The sequence below is a fragment of the Solea solea genome, chromosome 1, assembly GCF_958295425.1.
Source record: "Solea solea chromosome 1, fSolSol10.1, whole genome shotgun sequence".
Classification (NCBI taxonomy): Eukaryota; Metazoa; Chordata; class Actinopteri; order Pleuronectiformes; family Soleidae; genus Solea; species Solea solea.
In genome coordinates, this window is record NC_081134.1 from 46,675,373 (window position 1) to 46,693,571 (window position 18,199).

The 18,199-nt window shown below is 41.4% G+C and overlaps 1 protein-coding gene and 1 long non-coding RNA gene across 2 annotated transcripts in view; both read left to right on the plus strand.

Moving 5' to 3' along the window:
- Positions 1-5,320, plus strand: part of LOC131463773 (receptor-type tyrosine-protein phosphatase mu-like) — a 161,952-nt gene extending 156,632 nt beyond the window's left edge. The window contains exons 32-35 of the mRNA XM_058635801.1: positions 1,402-1,527; positions 3,662-3,825; positions 3,969-4,104; positions 4,423-5,320. Of these exons, the coding sequence (XP_058491784.1) occupies positions 1,402-1,527; positions 3,662-3,825; positions 3,969-4,104; positions 4,423-4,476 (480 nt within the window). The 3' untranslated portion in view covers positions 4,477-5,320. The remainder of the gene's footprint in view (positions 1-1,401; positions 1,528-3,661; positions 3,826-3,968; positions 4,105-4,422) is intronic.
- Positions 5,321-8,157: 2,837 nt separating this feature from the next.
- LOC131467939 (uncharacterized) lies at positions 8,158-14,195 on the plus strand. The gene is made up of 3 exons (XR_009241659.1): positions 8,158-8,215; positions 9,757-10,500; positions 12,907-14,195. It is a non-coding gene; the product is annotated as an uncharacterized LOC131467939 (long non-coding RNA).
- The last annotated feature ends 4,004 nt before the right edge of the window (positions 14,196-18,199 follow it).

Here is an 18,199-nt window from a genome sequence, read left to right on the forward strand (position 1 = left end):
ATAGTTTGAATAAACCTAATGCATCTAGGTATTACCAGTTGAAGTAATATGTTCTTGTTACAGTGTACATTGATTTATAGGATTAATGGAAGCCTTACATATATAATGTTGATATTGTACGACAGCTCATATTGTAATAAATATTTTTGAATTAGCTAAACATTGTAGATAAAAGTTGAAAAAAGAAGATGGATGACAAAGCTAAAAATAAAGAAATAAATCAGTTCACCCAAACTAAAGGAAGTAAGTTTGAACTTTGAATGTACTTCATTCATTCATTGAGCTTTTTACAGTGTACAACTGCAAACATGGCTAAACCAACCTGTAGTCTGTTCAATTTATTATGAAAACTGTGTGTGTGTCTCAGGTTAAACTCAACTGTGGGGACTTAAATCTGTTTACAGTCACATTATGACGTGTTTCCACCGGCTTGACTCCACTCGACTCAACTCGGCACGTTTATTTTGCGTTTGGTAACCACCAGACTGCCGGCCACTGATTGGTCAGAGTACCGTCAAGAGGCGTGAGCAAAAGTCCGGCACAAGAATCAAGCCGAACGATGGCGAACTGTAGATCAGTTAAAAAGACTTAACAATCCTAAAAACATGGGTTCATCTCCAACAATTACCAGTGAAATGCCTGAAATGTCAATATTTAACAGAGGAGTCTGGTGTGTTTAGTGACAGTTCAGTGACTGCTCTGGTCATGGAGGAAGTACTCAACAAATCTTTTTAATGATTCAGTTACACTGAAAACAACTGCTTTACAAGTCACGAGTCACGAGTGTGTGTGTCGCAGCTGTGCAGTGATGACTCCGCCCACTATTTTGTAGTGGAAAACCAACCAAAACCGTGCCGAGGCGAGCAGAGCTGGGACCGTAGGTGGAAAAGGGGTTTTATTGAGACAAAAATGAAATTTCATTTTAAAGTGAAGACACAGTCTCCAGGAAATGATTGTAAGTCAATGTAAGTCAATGTAATGTCCTGTGAAGTCATGGAAACCAGACTTTCACGTAAATGACGTTAATGACGTAAATCATGTCACACACAGCAGCCATTTTGACAGGTCACAGATGTTAATAATCAAATCAACGATGGCTGAGTTCCATTTAGCGTCTTCACTGTCACAATGTCCCGACTTCCATGAAATGAGCAGAAACGTCATTAATGTGAGCAGTGACACCTGTGGGTGGATGTCTGTATTACATTCATGTGTCATGAGTGTAAACAATGACAGATCAGTGTGGATTCTCAAACTAATGAATCATCTTTGTTTTTTGTGTGTTTTTTTCTTTTTTGTATGTGTGTGTGTGCGCTATGCACGTGTTTATCTGTGTGTGAATGAATGAATGCATGAATGAATGAATGCATGTGTGTGTGTGAACGTGCCTATTTTGTTTAGTTGTGTCCACAGTACTGGCCAGAAAACGGAGTCCACCGGCACGGACACATCCAGGTGGAGTTTGTCTCCGCCGACTTGGAGGAGGACATCATCAGCCGGATATTTCGGATCTACAACGCAGCGCGGGTAAATTTGTTCATATAAAATACAAGAAGAAACCTGCTGTGATTTATTCAGCCAGTCATGGACCAGTCACACACGATGATTACATTTTATATAAACACGTTATACAACTTTGATTTTTGATTTTTGTTTACAGTCATTGGTAACACTTTAGATCAGGGAACACATATTCATCATTAATTCATCAGTTTCTTATTAGCATGCAAATTAGTAACATATCGTCTCATAGTATATTGAGATCATAATTCATACACAACTACTTCCTCACTTACTACTAATAAGCAGTAATTCTGAGGTTATTGAGGGAAAACTCTTAGTTAATGACTTACTGTTGTATAATAAGGCCATGTAGAATAAGGCAGTAATAAGTACTTAATAATGACTAATTAAGAGATGATATGTCACTAATTTGCATGCTAATAAGCTGCTAATTCGTTTTCATAACGGTAAAAGAAATTATCCAGTATTTTTTGAAAATACAAAGACAAAAATTAGAGGAACACTTTAGAGAGTTTATCTGGGTGGTAACCACTGCTTAAGATGAACAACATCATGGTTTTTATTGACACTGTTTTCTGATAAAAAGATGAATATCTATAATTTGCACAGCCATAATAACTATATTATAGTTCTGGGTATTAAAGCTGTTGCACGGTGTTTTGCACACTGATAAACTGATGTATGCACAGTACACAGAGTGCTGCACATGGTGCTAGGCTTTTTGTGATTGAGTTATTTATTTAGCAGTCTTCTAGCCTGAGGAAGAAAGCGCCTCTGAGTCTATGTCTGCATGTTGTTAGACTCCTGTATCTCCTGCCAGAGGGCAGCAGAGAGAACAGACTGTGGTGCGGGTCTGATGAGTCCTGGAGGACTCTCCGGGACCTACGGAGGCTCCGCTGCATGTGCACATCCTGCAGGCTGGGGAGCTTACATCCAGTGATGCGTCGTACTGCACGCACCACCTGCGCTAGTTGGGCCTTGTTGTTCCATGCTGGGGCAGCTCCCGAACCAGGTGGTGAAGTGGTTTTTCAGGGAGGTTCTCTATTGCGTCCCTGAGGATTTGTGGCCTCAGGCTGAAAGTCCTCAGATGCCTGAGGTTGTAGAAATGCTGTTCCTGTTCCTGACAACAAGTGTGCTGTCGTTGGTCCATGTCAGGTCCATCAATATCTGATGATGTCACCCCCCACTTCCTGTAGCTATCATCTGCAAACTTCACAAACTACAGTCATGGGTGTAGAGGGAACATGGCAGGGGACTGAGGACACAGCCCTGTGGGGCTCCGGTGCTGAGGGTCAAAGGAGATGAGATGTTGTCATCACCTCTGTGTTACCTCTGTTTTCATTCATGGATTTATCTGGAACAATCTGAATTGTTGTGTGATGAGTAGATGATCAAGAATGTTCCCATTCAATGTTGGTAAGAATCTGTAAAAATGATCATGTTTTCAAGACAAAAATGTAAAAAGAAATAATAATAATAACAATAAAAATAATTAGTACCGCAAGCGGTTCTGAATTGGTGAGTTTTGTGGTATGGGAAAGGCCTCAAAAACACGATTCATTGGGAGGAACGATAATAATCATAATAATAATAATAATAATAAGAAGAAGAATAACTCTTACAGTTTCAATAGGGTTCTTGCGCACCTTGTGCTCGACCCCTAATAACAATAATAATAATAATAATATCTCTGTCAAAGTTGGTTCGTGATCAGACTAAGTTTCATCCAGATGTGAGCCAGATTACAGTTTAAATGTAACATGGTTCAGTTGTGTGTATGTAAGTGACATGTGAACACATCAGCTACAGTATAAGCAGGTAAAGAGTAAAGGATAGAACGAGGTTGACAGTGTAGCTCTGTGCTGTTGTGTGTTAATCACACATGATCACTGTTTATCACTGACAACAGTTATTGATCAATGTGTCTGTGTGTGATTGCTCAACATCTGTCTGTAGCAGTAACTGTGCTCATCTATCTGCTCGTTCATCTCTTCAGTGACTCCGTGTGCTCTTGTCCTGCTTGTCATCGTCCACACGTCCTTACAGTCTGATCCTCTTTCTCCACAGCAGTGATTACCTTGTGTGTGTGTGTGTGTGAACCTGGAGTAACCACTGTGACCTTTCACCTCCTCTCCAGCCTCAGGACGGCTACCGTATGGTGCAACAGTTCCAGTTCCTGGGCTGGCCCATGTACCGGGACACGCCCGTGTCCAAGCGCTCCTTCCTCAAGCTGATCCGACAGGTGGACAAGTGGCAGGACGAGTATGACGGCGGCGAGGGACGCACCGTGGTCCACTGTCTGTAAGTCACCGAGCAAAAAATGAAACATCTCCACCTACTGACGGAATAGCTTTACTACAGCCTGGACTGTGAAGCTGCTCCTTACACTGAGCTTGAAATGCAGTTCATTTTCTAACGCGTGGCTTCTTCTGTGATGACTCCAGGAACGGTGGCGGCCGCAGTGGAACGTTCTGTGCCATCAGCATCGTGTGTGAGATGCTCCAGCACCAGCGCTCTGTGGACGTTTTCCACGCCGTCAAAACACTGAGGAATAACAAACCCAACATGGTGGATCTACTGGTGAGGAGCACTCTCAACACACTGCACATGTTTCATGTGAAAACATGTGCATTTGCTTTATATGAAGCTGTAAACTGTTCACTGATGTTGTTCATCTGAAACTTGATTCTAAAGTCAGCAAACTTTCAATCATACAAGTTTGGATTAAAAACATGTAATAAGATGAGATCATTCTTTATTAGCCGCTCACTTTAAACGATCTCACCATAATGGTTCAGATCATATTGGTCTAAATCATGTAGTTAATCATCTTAGTATACAGAGTGCTCTGCTCGTCTTCACTCGTCTTTCTTCCCTCTGTTTCCTCTCGTCTTCCAGGACCAGTACAAGTTTTGCTATGAAGTGGCTTTAGAGTACTTGAACTCTGGCTAAGTCGCAGGAGACGTAAAGTTGTGGGACATTACAGAGGACTGCAGCTAACATGTGTGCACGCCCAGACAGGACCAAGGATCACACACACACACACACACTGCAGTTTGGCTGAGAGGCAGCAGAGTTGTACAGTGTTAACACAGACGTTCAGGCTAAAGAAGACGGCACGAGCACAATCGTCTTTCAGTCTCTCTGTCTCTCTCTCTCTCTCTCCGTCTCTGTCTGTCTCTCTCTCTCTCCGTCTCTGTCTCTCTCTCCGTCTCTGTCTGTCTGTCTCTCAGCCACCTGTCGTCCTGTGGATGTTGCCTTGATCCTCATCGGTCAGTGAGCATCAATCTTTCATGTTTTTCCCTGGAATGCAAATGCACTGTACATAATGTAATGTATTGATTTGATTCTCTCTGATTTCTGTTGATTGTGTTTTGTTGGTTGGTTGGTTTCTTTTGCTGGGCTTATTATTGAAAGTCATTAAATGCAGGAGCTCAAAGCCTAAATGTTCTTATATATTCCTGTGAATGTTTGACTTGTACATGATTATTGCTTCGTCACAGCCGGCCCGGTCTACATCTGCTTACCCTATTTCCTGGACAGGGATCCAAAGCTTTATTTGCACTTCCATTGAATCTTTGTTGTGCATATTGTACATATTTCTGTAGATTATTTATTCACGGTATGTACTTTTTTGTGACTCGCAGTAAGTGACAATCATATGTTCTATATAGGTTTGTTTTATTGACAGTGTTGTGCGCTCTCTTTTTTGGGTCATCTTTAATGACGGATCAATTCCATTGTAAAGAAAGAAGTATATTATATAAGTGTATCGACATAAACATTGGACTCTGGATTTCTGCCTCTTTTCTGAGTGGATCTGGTCAAGATGATGGTAGGGTGACATCTGCTGGACACGCGTGGAAAAACATCAGTGTTTACAGGTTTCAAAGGTGCCACCGTTTACATGAATGAGTGAATTATAAGAAAATATTTAAATTTGACCACATTCATTGAATGTTTATGAAATCTTACGTCCTTACAGGCAAAGACGTCGCTGAACTATGATTAGACAAAAGTCAAAAGTGACACTGCGTTCTATAAGAACAAATATTGACACTGTACGATATATCAGTAATGGCTGATATACTGTTATTAAAAAAGACTTTTTATTTAGCACTTTAATCTCAAGGTCAGCAGGTTGTGGTGTATCACATATTCCATTAAAGTGTAAACAATGCTGTCACTTAACATAAATATTAAATCTTACATCTGTACTTAATCTCTATTAAGAAAGGAATGTTTCAATTCTATAATATAAAATCCAAACAAATGGTGCCATTTATCCTAGTTTAACTTCATTTACAAAATAAAAAAATGAATTATAATAAGCACATGCCATAATATGATGGTTCTCAAGCTGTGGTACATGTACCATGAATGGTACTTCACAAATACTGTTCTACTGTATATACTGTACCAGGGTATGTGTCAGAGTGGAGCTGAGGAATTTAGACCAGAGAGGAAAATGAAACAAAAATAAAAATGTCATTAGATCAGTGTCCTGTTTACATGATGGTGGCACCACTGCAATAATACAATGCACAATAATAGCAGTAGCAGCAACAACCCATCGACAAATACCTTAATCAATTAATAATCAATTCTATTTTCAGTATGTTGCATTTGATCTTAAAGCTGTGTACATTTTAAATATATATATATATGTATGTCTGTCAAACGCCATGTTTCCACCACACGGTCTAAGCTCGCCTCGCCTCGCCTCTGCGCGGTTTGGTTGCTTTTCCATAACAATATAGTACTTTCTCAATGTGGGCGGAGTCATCACCGCACGGCTGCATCAAACTGCTGCGACACACACACAAACTAGTGATTTATTAAGCAGTTGTTATTTTTCTGGTTTCCATGACGTCACAGGACATTGCATTGACTTACATTTATTTCATAGAGACTTGCAACATGTCTTCACCTTAAAATCATTTAAATTACAGGAATTTCATTTTTGTACAAATAAAGCCGCTTTTCCCACCTATGGTCCCAGCTCGCCTCGCCTCGGCACGGTTTAGGTTGGTTTTCCACTACAAAATAGTACCGACTGAATGTGGGCGGAGTCATCACTGCACAGCTGCATGAAACTGCTGCGACACACAAACAAGTGACTAGTGACTTATAAAGCAGTTGTTTTCAGTGTAACTGAATCATTAAAAAGTGACGTGTGACGTGTGACGTGACGTGTGACGTGTGTGGCTCAGCTTCGAGCAGATACTAAACAAAGTATCAGGTACAAGGTACTAATGATCCATAAACTTCATATATCGCTATATATTCCATCGCTAATGGAAATGCAACATAAATGTTGTGCTGGTGGAAAAGGAGCTAAATTCAATCCACTGTCAAATGAGTTCACACTCTACTCAGTCTATCAGCTCAATAACATATTCAACTGAAGCTGTCAACTCATAATGAAGCAGATCATTTCAAGTCGTAGATTGAAGCTGTTCTTCATACTTTTGACCACCAGATGTCACCAAAGAGGACTGTGTTGAAAAGCTTTTAGATCCCACACACCAGACATGTTTTAATCCTGAGAAAGCACAGACTCCACGATCCAGTCGAATCTCAGGATCACACACTTGGTGTCAATCAAACGATTCCAGGGAGGAGATTCCATGGATTTGGGATCTCACAGAAACTTCCGGATATAAACAGAGCGTCAGCGTTGTCAGTTAATAACAAATTACAGTTGTAAACACACGTACTGTTTCCTGGTCAACTCGCTCTCATTGCTTGTTGTCGGGTCGTGCTCATGCCCCAATCATTGTTATAAATATCAAACGTGTTTAAAATTTAGCATTTACCGTTACAGTAGTGTTTGTTAATCCCTCACACCACATGATAATTTGGCCAGATAATCTGTTCAAATCAGCCTAAAATCCGAAGACTCCCACGATTGTCAGAAAAGCCAGATTGGGACTGAAATCTGCCCAATTATCCTGGCGTGTGTGCGGCTTAAGGCAGCACCCAGGTATGTTGGAGAAGAGGACATGAGGTAAGTATGTGATCAAGATTTGATGAGAATCTGGTTTTCCTCAGCTGACATAGGGCGATAGGCGGGGTCACACTCCAGACAGTTCACCAGTCCATCACAGGACCACACATAGAGACAAACAACCATTCACTCTCATATTCACACCTATGGTAAATTTTTTTAATTTTGAGTGTCCAATTCCCCTTTATCCCCATATTGCATGTTTTTTGGACTGTGGGAGGAAGTCGGAAAACCCAGAGAAAGCCCACGCACACACGCGGAGAACATGCAAACATGCAAAACTGCAGAAAGGCCCTTGTTCTAACCGGTGCACAAACCCAGGTCTTCTTGCTGCCATGGCAAGAGTGCTACACCAACCGTGTGGCCCTACCATCTGCAGGTTTGATGTCAAGTAAATCTTTCACAATATATGGAATTCTTTTTGGTTGTTGGTGCAAAAAAAACTAAAGCAGAATAAATAAAATAAACGTAAAGTTGAAAGTCAGAGAGGAACCCCGGTCTGAAGAAACTGTTTACGAGTTCACGTCACGTCACTTGGTTTTCATAGTTAAATTCCTGTTAAACTTGGGACTACAACCGCTTCATTGGGTATTTTATTTTGAAAGTCCACAGCGGAAGTTAGTGTTGCACTTAATGCTGCGCATTTTGCGCAGCGCTCCGTGGCTAAATGTTACGCTGTGGGTAAGTTGCTGTGCTGTTCGCTCGGACATAAAACTCCGTTGTAAATGCAAACTATGTTTCATATGATGTGTAAACTCTGTCAGAATTCACTGTATAATATAATTGTCTAATGAAACGCTGGTAAAACACGTGGTTTTATTGCTTTACGGCGGATTGTGTTTACGTTAGCTAACGTGTGAAGAGTGTTTAAGCTAGCTACTTACAGCGCGAGGTGCGCGTGGTCCGGATGTACTAACACAACTTACAACTGCATTATATTATATATATATATATATATATATATATATATATATATATATATATATATATATGTATGTATATATTATATGTCAATGCTCTCATTTAATGTTAGATTAATGCACTGGCTTTCTGTCATGCCCCCCCCCCCCCAATTGAAATACTATTAATAACCTGATCATTTTTATTTATTTATCATTTATCTGTATAAACCACTGTATGAGTTGTCCTGCCCTGCCTGCACAGTGTTAGCACAGTGTTAGCACAGTGTTAGCACAGTGTTAACACTGTGCTAACACTGTGCTAACACTGTGCTAACACTGTGCTAACGCTGTGCTAACAGAAAATAGAGAATCTCTGTGTGTCTTGATTTGTGAGGTTTTGTCGCTCCCTAGTGGTGAAAAGTCGTTGATTGTGTTCAAACTGAAGAAGCACTTGATATCATTTACATCAGCTGTTCTGATCCATGTGATTGTGTATGAGCCATCATGTAATGCAGAGGGTGATCAATTAGTTTATTGCAAACGGCTGCAACTAGAGTTCTGAAAAATACAACCTGACCCGGCCCAGCCCACGGGTCTTTAAGCCCGAACCGACCCGGCCCGACCCGAAATACATTTTCCCATCGATCGAAGCGCGGTGTTTTATTTGTTTTATTTGCGTCATCCGAGTCCTCCGGTACTGGCTGCTGCGCAGTTAAAAGGCGGGACTTCTACTGTTGTACAGCGGGCAGCATGCATTATACAGTACATGCAACTTTCAACCACAAGAGGTCACTCTACACTGTTCTATTTGATCATGTGCCAAGTCTTAATAAAATAAGGTTGTAACTGATGTGAGCAAAGAGCGTTTTATTGACTTGTGTCTGTGCTCAGTGTGTCAGTGTTTGTGAAGACAGAAGAAATGTTTTTCACAATGTTCCACTTTCACAGGCGCGGTGGCACCACACAGGGTTTCATATTTCATATCGCATGAATTATTTCTGGGCCACATGGTGGTGCGGTGGATAGCACTGTGGCCTCATAGCCAGCAGGTCACCAGGCTTTTCGGTGTGGAATTTGCATGTTCTGTGTTTGCATGGGTCCAAAAACATGCAGAGGTTAAAGGAATATTTCACTGATTTGCATTTAGCTTTGTATTTACTAGAGTAGGGCTAGTATTTTTGAAAAATTGTGCTTCCCAACTTCAGTTTCCACTGAGTCCAGAAATGTCTTCATTCTTTCTTATTTTTTTTTTTGTTACGTCCTCACCAGTGACACTTGAAACTGCAACGCTCATTCTGCACTTTTTATACCCACTCGTAGGGGGACAGGACCCACTCTTTGCTTTAGGACAGGACCCACTCTAGAAGGACAGGACCCACTCTTTGCTTTAGGACAGGACCCACTCGTAGAAGGACAGGACCCACTCGTAGAAGGACAGGACCTCATATCCAGAATGTAAACAGTGTCCACTGTCTTTGCTAACAGTTCCGTAACAAAGAAAAGAATGAAGACGTCATCCATAAGAATCTGAAGTCCTGTTATGAAGCCTTGAGATTGGTGATGTTGTGATCACTCAGGTTTCTGCTATTTACCTCAAAAGAACACATTTTTACAAAATCCACGTGATATTCTATTGAAGAGCCCAAAACTACCATGAAACAATGAACTCTTCAGGAAAACGTTTGCTGACGTTGAAATCATTTTCTCATAGACTTCCTTTCAAATGGACAGAGTCGCCCCCTGCTGGCTAATCAAGAATCAAGTCACAAAATTTTGCAGTGACTCCCGGCTTAAAGGCACACACTAAAATAACAAAAATAACGAAGGGCTTAAACACTTAAATAAGACACAACGAAATATAAGTTCAAATATGTTAAAATAAAGTGCAACTTGGTGCAAGTCCAGGTTAATGGAGAGTGTGTGTGTGTGTGTGTGTGTGTGTGTGTGTGTGTCTGATTGGAGAGACAGGATGCGAGTTGTTTTCACTGCAGGGGGGGAGATTGCTTTCACAGCTCTGGGGAAGAAGCTGTCGCTGAGTCTTTCCTGATGCAAGCGGTCCAAACGGTGCGTAGCCCGGGTGTGTGGGATCTGTTGCTATACGTCTATAAGTCGCTTTGGATAAAAGCGTCTGCTAAATGACATGTAATGTAATGTAATGTCTAGTCTTTCTCTGGCCTCGGGCAGTGTAAACACAATCCCCTGTGCTGTCCTCACCAGCCTGTCCCGTGCTGTGCAGCTGCATATATTCAATACTGATATACTCACTGATTATGGACTACATCCATTTTTATATGAAGTTTATGGATCAGAAAATATCACAACTGCACCAAGAAAGTGACAAAGACCGTCAACTCAACATCAAACTCATTTATCACAGAAATATTCATTGTTTTGTGAATGACGTCTTCAGTGATTATGTAAATCATTTCATGCACGACTGAAACATTGGTTTATTTAATAGAGCTTTATTGTGAACTATTGAAATTTCACATGTTCAAACATAGTGTGAGAGATGAACAGTGAAGTTGCTGCTGCTGATTGAATTGGCCTTGGGAACTGCTATATTAATGTCCAGCAGGTGGCAGTGTAGAGCTCTGCACACTGACACAGTCACCAGCAGCTTATGAACTATAAACACTTATTTCTCACATTAAGTCTTCACTGAAACTCTAATATAGAATTTTGATTCCATCATTTTAACGATGTGATGATAGTGGCGCCTTGTGCACAAGCAGACACACAAAAGAATCGATACATCTCATCTCTTTGTGCAGGTTACAGTCATGGACACGATACTTTCTCACACTCTTTCTCTTCTGTGCTTGTGTAACAATGTAATGAATAATTAATCACGCAGCAAATGCCCATGAAGACACAATGGTGCATTTTCTCCTGATCAGGACACTCGCTGAATTACACTCAAACCACCCTGCGGCACTTTCTCACTCACACACTGCAGAGGGTCAAAGGTCAGCTGAAGCAAGTGGAGCACAGCAGCCGCTTTCCTTCTCCAGGGAATCTCTCTCTCTCTCCCTCTCTCTCTCTCTCTCCCTCTCTCTGTCTCTCTCCCTCCCTCTCTCTCTCTCTCTCTCTCTCTTCACATCCCTCTCTCTCTCCCTCTCTCTGTCTCTCTCCCTCTCTCTCTCTCTCTCTCTGTCTCTCTCTCTCTCTCTCTCTCTCTCTCTCTCTCTTCACCTCCCTCTCTCCCTCTCTTCACCTCCCTCTCTCCCTCTCTTCACCTCCCTCTCTCTCTCTCTCTCTCTCTCTCTTCACCTCCCTCTCTCCCTCTCTTCACCTCCCTCTCTCTCTCCCTCTCTTCACCTCCTAACAGCCCCACCTCCCACCAAACATCCCTTTGCTTTCCTAGAACCAACAACCGTAAATGAGAGCTGAAGCGAACATCATCTCTAACTGCAGCCATGTGGATATTATTATTATTATTATTATTATTGTTATTATTATTATAATATACAGATTTGGATGAAGTCGTTCTTCATGACAACATGAAGAAGGTGGAGCATCTTGTGACGTTCTTCACAAATAGGGAAACACTTTTGTTACCTTGTGTCACATCAGCGCCGCATTAGCATCAATATCAATATCAATTATTGTGTCTCTTCTGAAGAAAGACTCATTAATGGCTGCTTTCATCTGAGTGCTGTTCAAAGACGGTTTATAGATTGATCATTATGGATTATGGATTATGGATTATTGATCCAGAATGAGTGGAACTCTGAAACTGCAGCTCATCAGCATTTAACCTGCAGTTTCCCTCACCTTCACGGGGATGAATCATGATTTTCACTCTATTGTTCAACCATAGACAACAAAATAAATCAAGTGAACAGAGTCAGTGAAGCTGCTCAACAATGATTTATGTGATAAAAGAGTGAGAAGATTGAACGTTTAAGACATTCATTCAAGGGTTATCTCAGACTTTATGACACATATATGATTAAATGAATGTTGACAACACTCTCGACAGGTAGAACATTAATGTTGAATAGTTTATTATTTCCATTAGTGTTTTTATTAAAATAAGACAACAAGCTTCAAGATAGACAGACAGATGGACGGTCAGACAGACAGACAGATGTCCAATCACCACTGGTCTCACTGCTGCCTTCACTCCTCACATCATTTGTAGCTCCTCTGTTAGCCTGTGCTACTTCTTACACGTTCATTTAACTTATGGTGATCAAATCCTTGGTCATATTACTCAGGTCTAGACTCAAGTAAGAAATGATCCGGTTTTGGTGGCGATCTGAATCCAGATTTAGCATTTGGATTCCTTTAGAGACCTGTATTGACTGAGGTCATCATGTGAAATAGAACCTGAACCTCTGAGGTGATCTGAGTTTGTTCCTCTTTGAAAATACGTAAAACATTGCCAGTGATTTGTCACATGTCTGAGCTTCGTAACCCTCCTCCTCTTCCTCCTCTTCCTCCTCCTTTGTTAATCTTTTTCAGAGAATGATGCAGCAGCTGTTTCGAGCTGACTTCCAATAATTCAGCATATTTGCTCTTGGGATGCTGACCTGCCATCGAGCGTTTGCCGAGGGGGAGTGAGCGATCAATCGATGGAGCGGCTCAACATACAAAAACCTCCCTCCCACATCTGAGGCAAATCCATATCTCATATTTCCTCCATTTTCATGCAGATGCAGTGGAGATGTGAGAGAGTGAGATGTCTGCAGTCTCCTATCCCCCCGACAGTTTGATGTGATTGCTTTGTCAGTGTTGGTGGTGGGAGTGTGGAGAAGGCAGGGGAACAGTCACTGGGCACAGACGTGGCACACATACTTCAGTCAGTGTTGGTGGTGGGAGTGTGGAGAAAGCAGGGGAACAGTCACTGGGCACAGACGTGGCACACATACTTCAGTAGTTCTTGACTACGTATTTAAGTGTCAACCCACCAGTGAAAATATCACTATTCAGTGTTAGTGTGAGGTGATGTTCCACCTTTAATGTCTATCATGTCAAAATATCCAGAATGTGCTTGAGGTCAAGTCCTCATCAAAGTCAATGTCATTTCCTGCAACTCGCTGAGGGGGAAAGTGACGACGTGCACCCCCATGTTGCTGTGGCAGCCAACAGCCCCTCTCTGCATATCAGCCTGTTGCCATAGTAGCCCTGTGGAGCTTAACTGCCTGTAAGTCTAGCAGAGAAGACAAGTGAACCAGCGGTGCCCCCCATCCAGAGATGCCTGCATGTCTTCATCTGTTGCCATGGCACCGTAATAGCGTTCTGGATAGATTTGGCATGGCAGGGAGTCACTTCCTTTATCTTCCAACACATTATATTGAGCCGAGTGTTCAGCGCTCGCAACATGGTGAGGAGACAAAAGGAGCCGAAGGGGGAGAAGGAAGATGTCGAGATGCTGCATCTATATTGAGATCTGGAGCGGTGCTACACTTAGATGTGAGCTGTGCTCATCAGACAATTCAAATACATGCAGGCGTCAAGGAAGTCAAGCAAGTGTCATATGTCATCATGGAATAATCTATGTGAAAACAATGTGCTGGTGAAAAAGAGGACACTCACAGAAACCTTCACTGACGTGAATCATTCTCACCCTCAACTGTAAGAAACAGAGGAGTCAGACTCACAGTCACAGACTTGTTTAAAAGTCAGTTATTTATATATAAACATAAATAAAGAGTTTGAATATTGGACATGTGTCGGACATGAAACATGGAAAAACAGTGAAATGGGCCTTTATTGCATTTTCACAAATAGAATAAAGGTTTCACAAATCAGAGACTGTGTTTTTATGAATCTTCAGGGTCTGTAGATTAATCCAGTCCAGATTTGGGAAGCGTCAGTAGAGTGGTTTTTGATGTGGACCGGTTCCAAAGTGGTCTATATGCTGGAAAAACCGTGAAATGGGCCTTTATTGCATTTTCACAAATACAATAGTGGGTGTCAAGCAAAGTTAATGTCATACCCAAAACGTCTCAAATGTTTTCACATCAAAAAAAGAATGAGTGGACAAACAGTCGCACGTTCTGTAAATGTCTCCTTAACTTTCCCCTTAAGTGCCGAATCAGAAGCTAACTTCAGTGTCGTGTGCTATGGACTGTTGTGTCGGAGATTTTAGAGGCACTCCGATATAATCCGATATGAGTTTTTTGGTCAATATCAATATCGGATCAGGACATCCCTAGTGTGTGTGTGTGTGTGTGCGCGCGTGTGTGTGTGTGTGTGTGTGTGCGTGTCCAGAAGCACAGTTTTAGTTAGCTAATGACTTTTTTGGAGCACAGCAGGAAATATGTATTATCTGAGGTAATGAACACAGTGACATGACGTCTTTATTATTTATTATTATTATTATTATTATTATTATTATTATTATACGTGGAGAGACTTATTTTCACACGACAGTTGCAGTGAAATAAAAGAAGAACTCAGAACAGCTGATGCTTCAAAATTGGACTGAACTAAAAACAACACGTGGGGAAGATTTCCATTGCAGCAGTGCAGTGCCTGAAACAGTTCAAACTGTTGTGGGCTGCTGAGTGTACACTTCCTCATGAGGTGCCTGCACTGTTACTGCAACGATGCTGCTGTTATTTATATATCCCAACATCACAAACACCATCAGGGGCTTTATAGTCCGTCCTCAGACCTCACATCGACAGACACACACATGTACAGAAACACGTGACGTTCAGATTACAAATAAAACCTCACATTTACAAAGAGTGGGAAGAGAAAATAGAGTTTAAGTTTTTATAACCAAGTCAAAATCAATCTAGAATGAAATGAGTTATTTAAAAACAGACAAAGTCATGAGTAGGCACTCTCTCACAGGACGGTTTGGTCTCTGGCCAGTGCACACAGGTTTGGTTGTGTTTTATTCCCCTCTCCATTTTCTCTATCTCCCACTCAGCAGCAGCAGCAGCTACAGCAGTAGCAGCAGTAACAGCAGCAGCAGTAACAGCTACAGCAGTAACAGCAGCAGTAACAGCAGTAACAGCAGCAGCTACAGCAGTAACAGCAGTAACAGCAGCAGCAGCAGCAGCTACAGCAGTAACAGCAGCAGCAGCAGCTACAGCAGTAACAGCAGCAGCAGCAGCAGCTGCAGCAGCAGTAACAGCAGCAGCAGCAGCAGCTGCAGCAGTAACAGCAGCAGTCACAGCAGCAGCAGCAGTGACAGCAGCAGCAGCAGCTGCAGCAGTAACAGCAGCAGTAACAGCAGCAGCAGCAGTGACAGCAGCAGCAGTAACAGCTACAGCAGTAACAGCAGCAGCAGTAACAGCAGCAGCTACAGCAGTAACAGCAGCAGCTACAGCAGTAACAGCAGCAGTAACAGCAGCAGCATCACAGACCCTGCTGCTGTATTTCAGTCCAGTGTCAGACAGAGTGTGTGCTCCGGTCATGGAGGAAGAACTGAACAAATATGTGTAATGAACTGATTCTAATGATTCAGTGTCACTGAATCATTAGAATCAGTGTCAGTGAATCATTGTCTCTCCATGACAGACAGTATGCAGTATTGCACTCCCTTATGCCATTCCTTTATTATTGCACTATTTTTTTCCCACTGTTGCACATTTTACATTTTATGGTTACATTACATTTGTGTTTATAATATTTTCTTGTATTGCTGCTATGTCGAAACAATTTCCCCTTGGGGATGAATACATGATTTCTATTCTATTCTATTCTAATCATTAGAATCAGTGTAACTGATTCTAATGATTCAGTGTCACTGAAAACAAGTGCGGCGCTGCAACATATATATTCAATTATCTACGATTTTTCATTTGCTGAATGAAAAATGGATTTATTACAGTTAGAGGGACCTGACTGTCACAGACAGTCCATTCATACAGATGAGCTGCTTCACTCAAAACCTTAATCAGAATCAAGCACTTCATGTAGGATCAAAGCGGTGGATTGAGTGACAGGTGGAGGTTTTGAGGTTTGACTGCAGTGAAGATCTTCCTCGACGCTCAGTCAGTTATTTCATCTAATATTCATCCAAACACACCTGTTGTCTGATCTCTGCACACTCGTGTTTAATATTGAAATGGTCTGTGATGCCTTGTATGGATTTGCTTCACAGCACTTTGTCTCTAATGAATAGATTTCTAAATATCAAATATCAAAGCTGCTCGCACTATAATGACATTATCCTTTACAAAGTAATGTCAGTCACAGTTTGCCATATTGTATCACCATGTTATGAGATCATACTATCTAATGTCACATATTATTATTAATAATAATAATGTGCTTTATTAGTAACATGAGATCAGATGGTGACGAGTGCCTGTTCACACTCACTTGTCATAACATAGACAGAAGTCTTCGTACACAGTCGTTACTGCTGAGCACCAGAGAACAGAGACAAACGAGCCAGAGGGAAGACTCATTATCAGCCGTCCTTTCATCAACTGGACACAAATACAACTCCATGTAAACTCCATGTAAAAGCTTGTTGTGTGGTTGTGTGAGTATTGACGGATTATCAACACTGACTCTATGACTCGTGAGCTGCCAAGAACCAGCCTTGGACCTGGACCTGGACTCTGGCTCTCACTGATGAACAGATTTTAGTCTCAACAACAACATCAAGTGTTTGCCTGCTTATGTCTGTGACGTCTTCACAATACATTTGCCACTTGTTCTTACACTAAAGTCCACACAGAACATTTTGCACTTTTACAGTGTAGCCCACAGGAGTTGTTGTCCATCTGAAGCTTTAAAAGCAGTGGACAGCAGCGCTCGTGTCCCAGAGAACGTTAGGACAAGTGGTTTGTGGCTCTTCTCTGCTTTGTTTTGTTTGTTCCTCACCAATAATGCAGAAGATCAATGAGAAATAAGCAAGAACTCTGACCTTTTTTGAAACTAGAAGAGATATGAGAATAGCACCAAAGCAATATAAGTGTGTTCATAATCTTTCTTTGTTTTATTGTATTGACCTTTTACGGCTCATGGAAAATGAGTGTCACAACTGATGGATGTAGTTTGAACTGAAGCGTCGCTAATCGAAATGCACCCATAATAATAATAATACGCTGTTACACTGTTCACAGGGTAACAGGAGGGGAAATGACCTCCTTCACACACACACACAGGGACATGTCCTCCAGCAGTAAAGGTTCATTTGTCTGATAACACAGAATCACAGAAAGCTTATTTTATTAGGAAAAAATGTGATTCAAACATTAGCATATGAAACAATGAATGACCTCAAAGATGCTGATTATGAGCGCAGTCAAACATGGCTGCCTAAGGTCTTGGAGAGAAATTGATGTGCTAAACTTATGCTCAATAAAACAAATTAACAGCACATTGAATTGTTTAATAACTCTTAAATCACAACCGTTAAATGTAATATATCAGTAGATATAAAACACTGTGGGCAGTTTGTTTGTTCATCATCATGTAAGTCTGTAAAACCACTGAACACAAAGTGGAGGTAACACCATATGTGTCACACAACTGAAAATAGAAGTAGGAGGAAAAACTGGCCACATTTGCTGGAAATCCACTCATAGTATTCACTGATATGATCAACGACTTCCTGTGTTTTAACCTACATGGTTTTCAGACGCTGTGCTCTATTTTCTCTCCAGACGTGTTGCTTTTTATGTTTTAAACCTTTTATATGACTGAAAATGATGACCTTTTAGCAAGATTATGGTCCTGTCGGAACAAGGGCCTTTCTGCATGGTGTTTGCATGTTCTTCCCTCCCACAGTCCAGAAACATGCAGATTTGGGATGAGGCAAATTGGATCCTCTAAACTGACC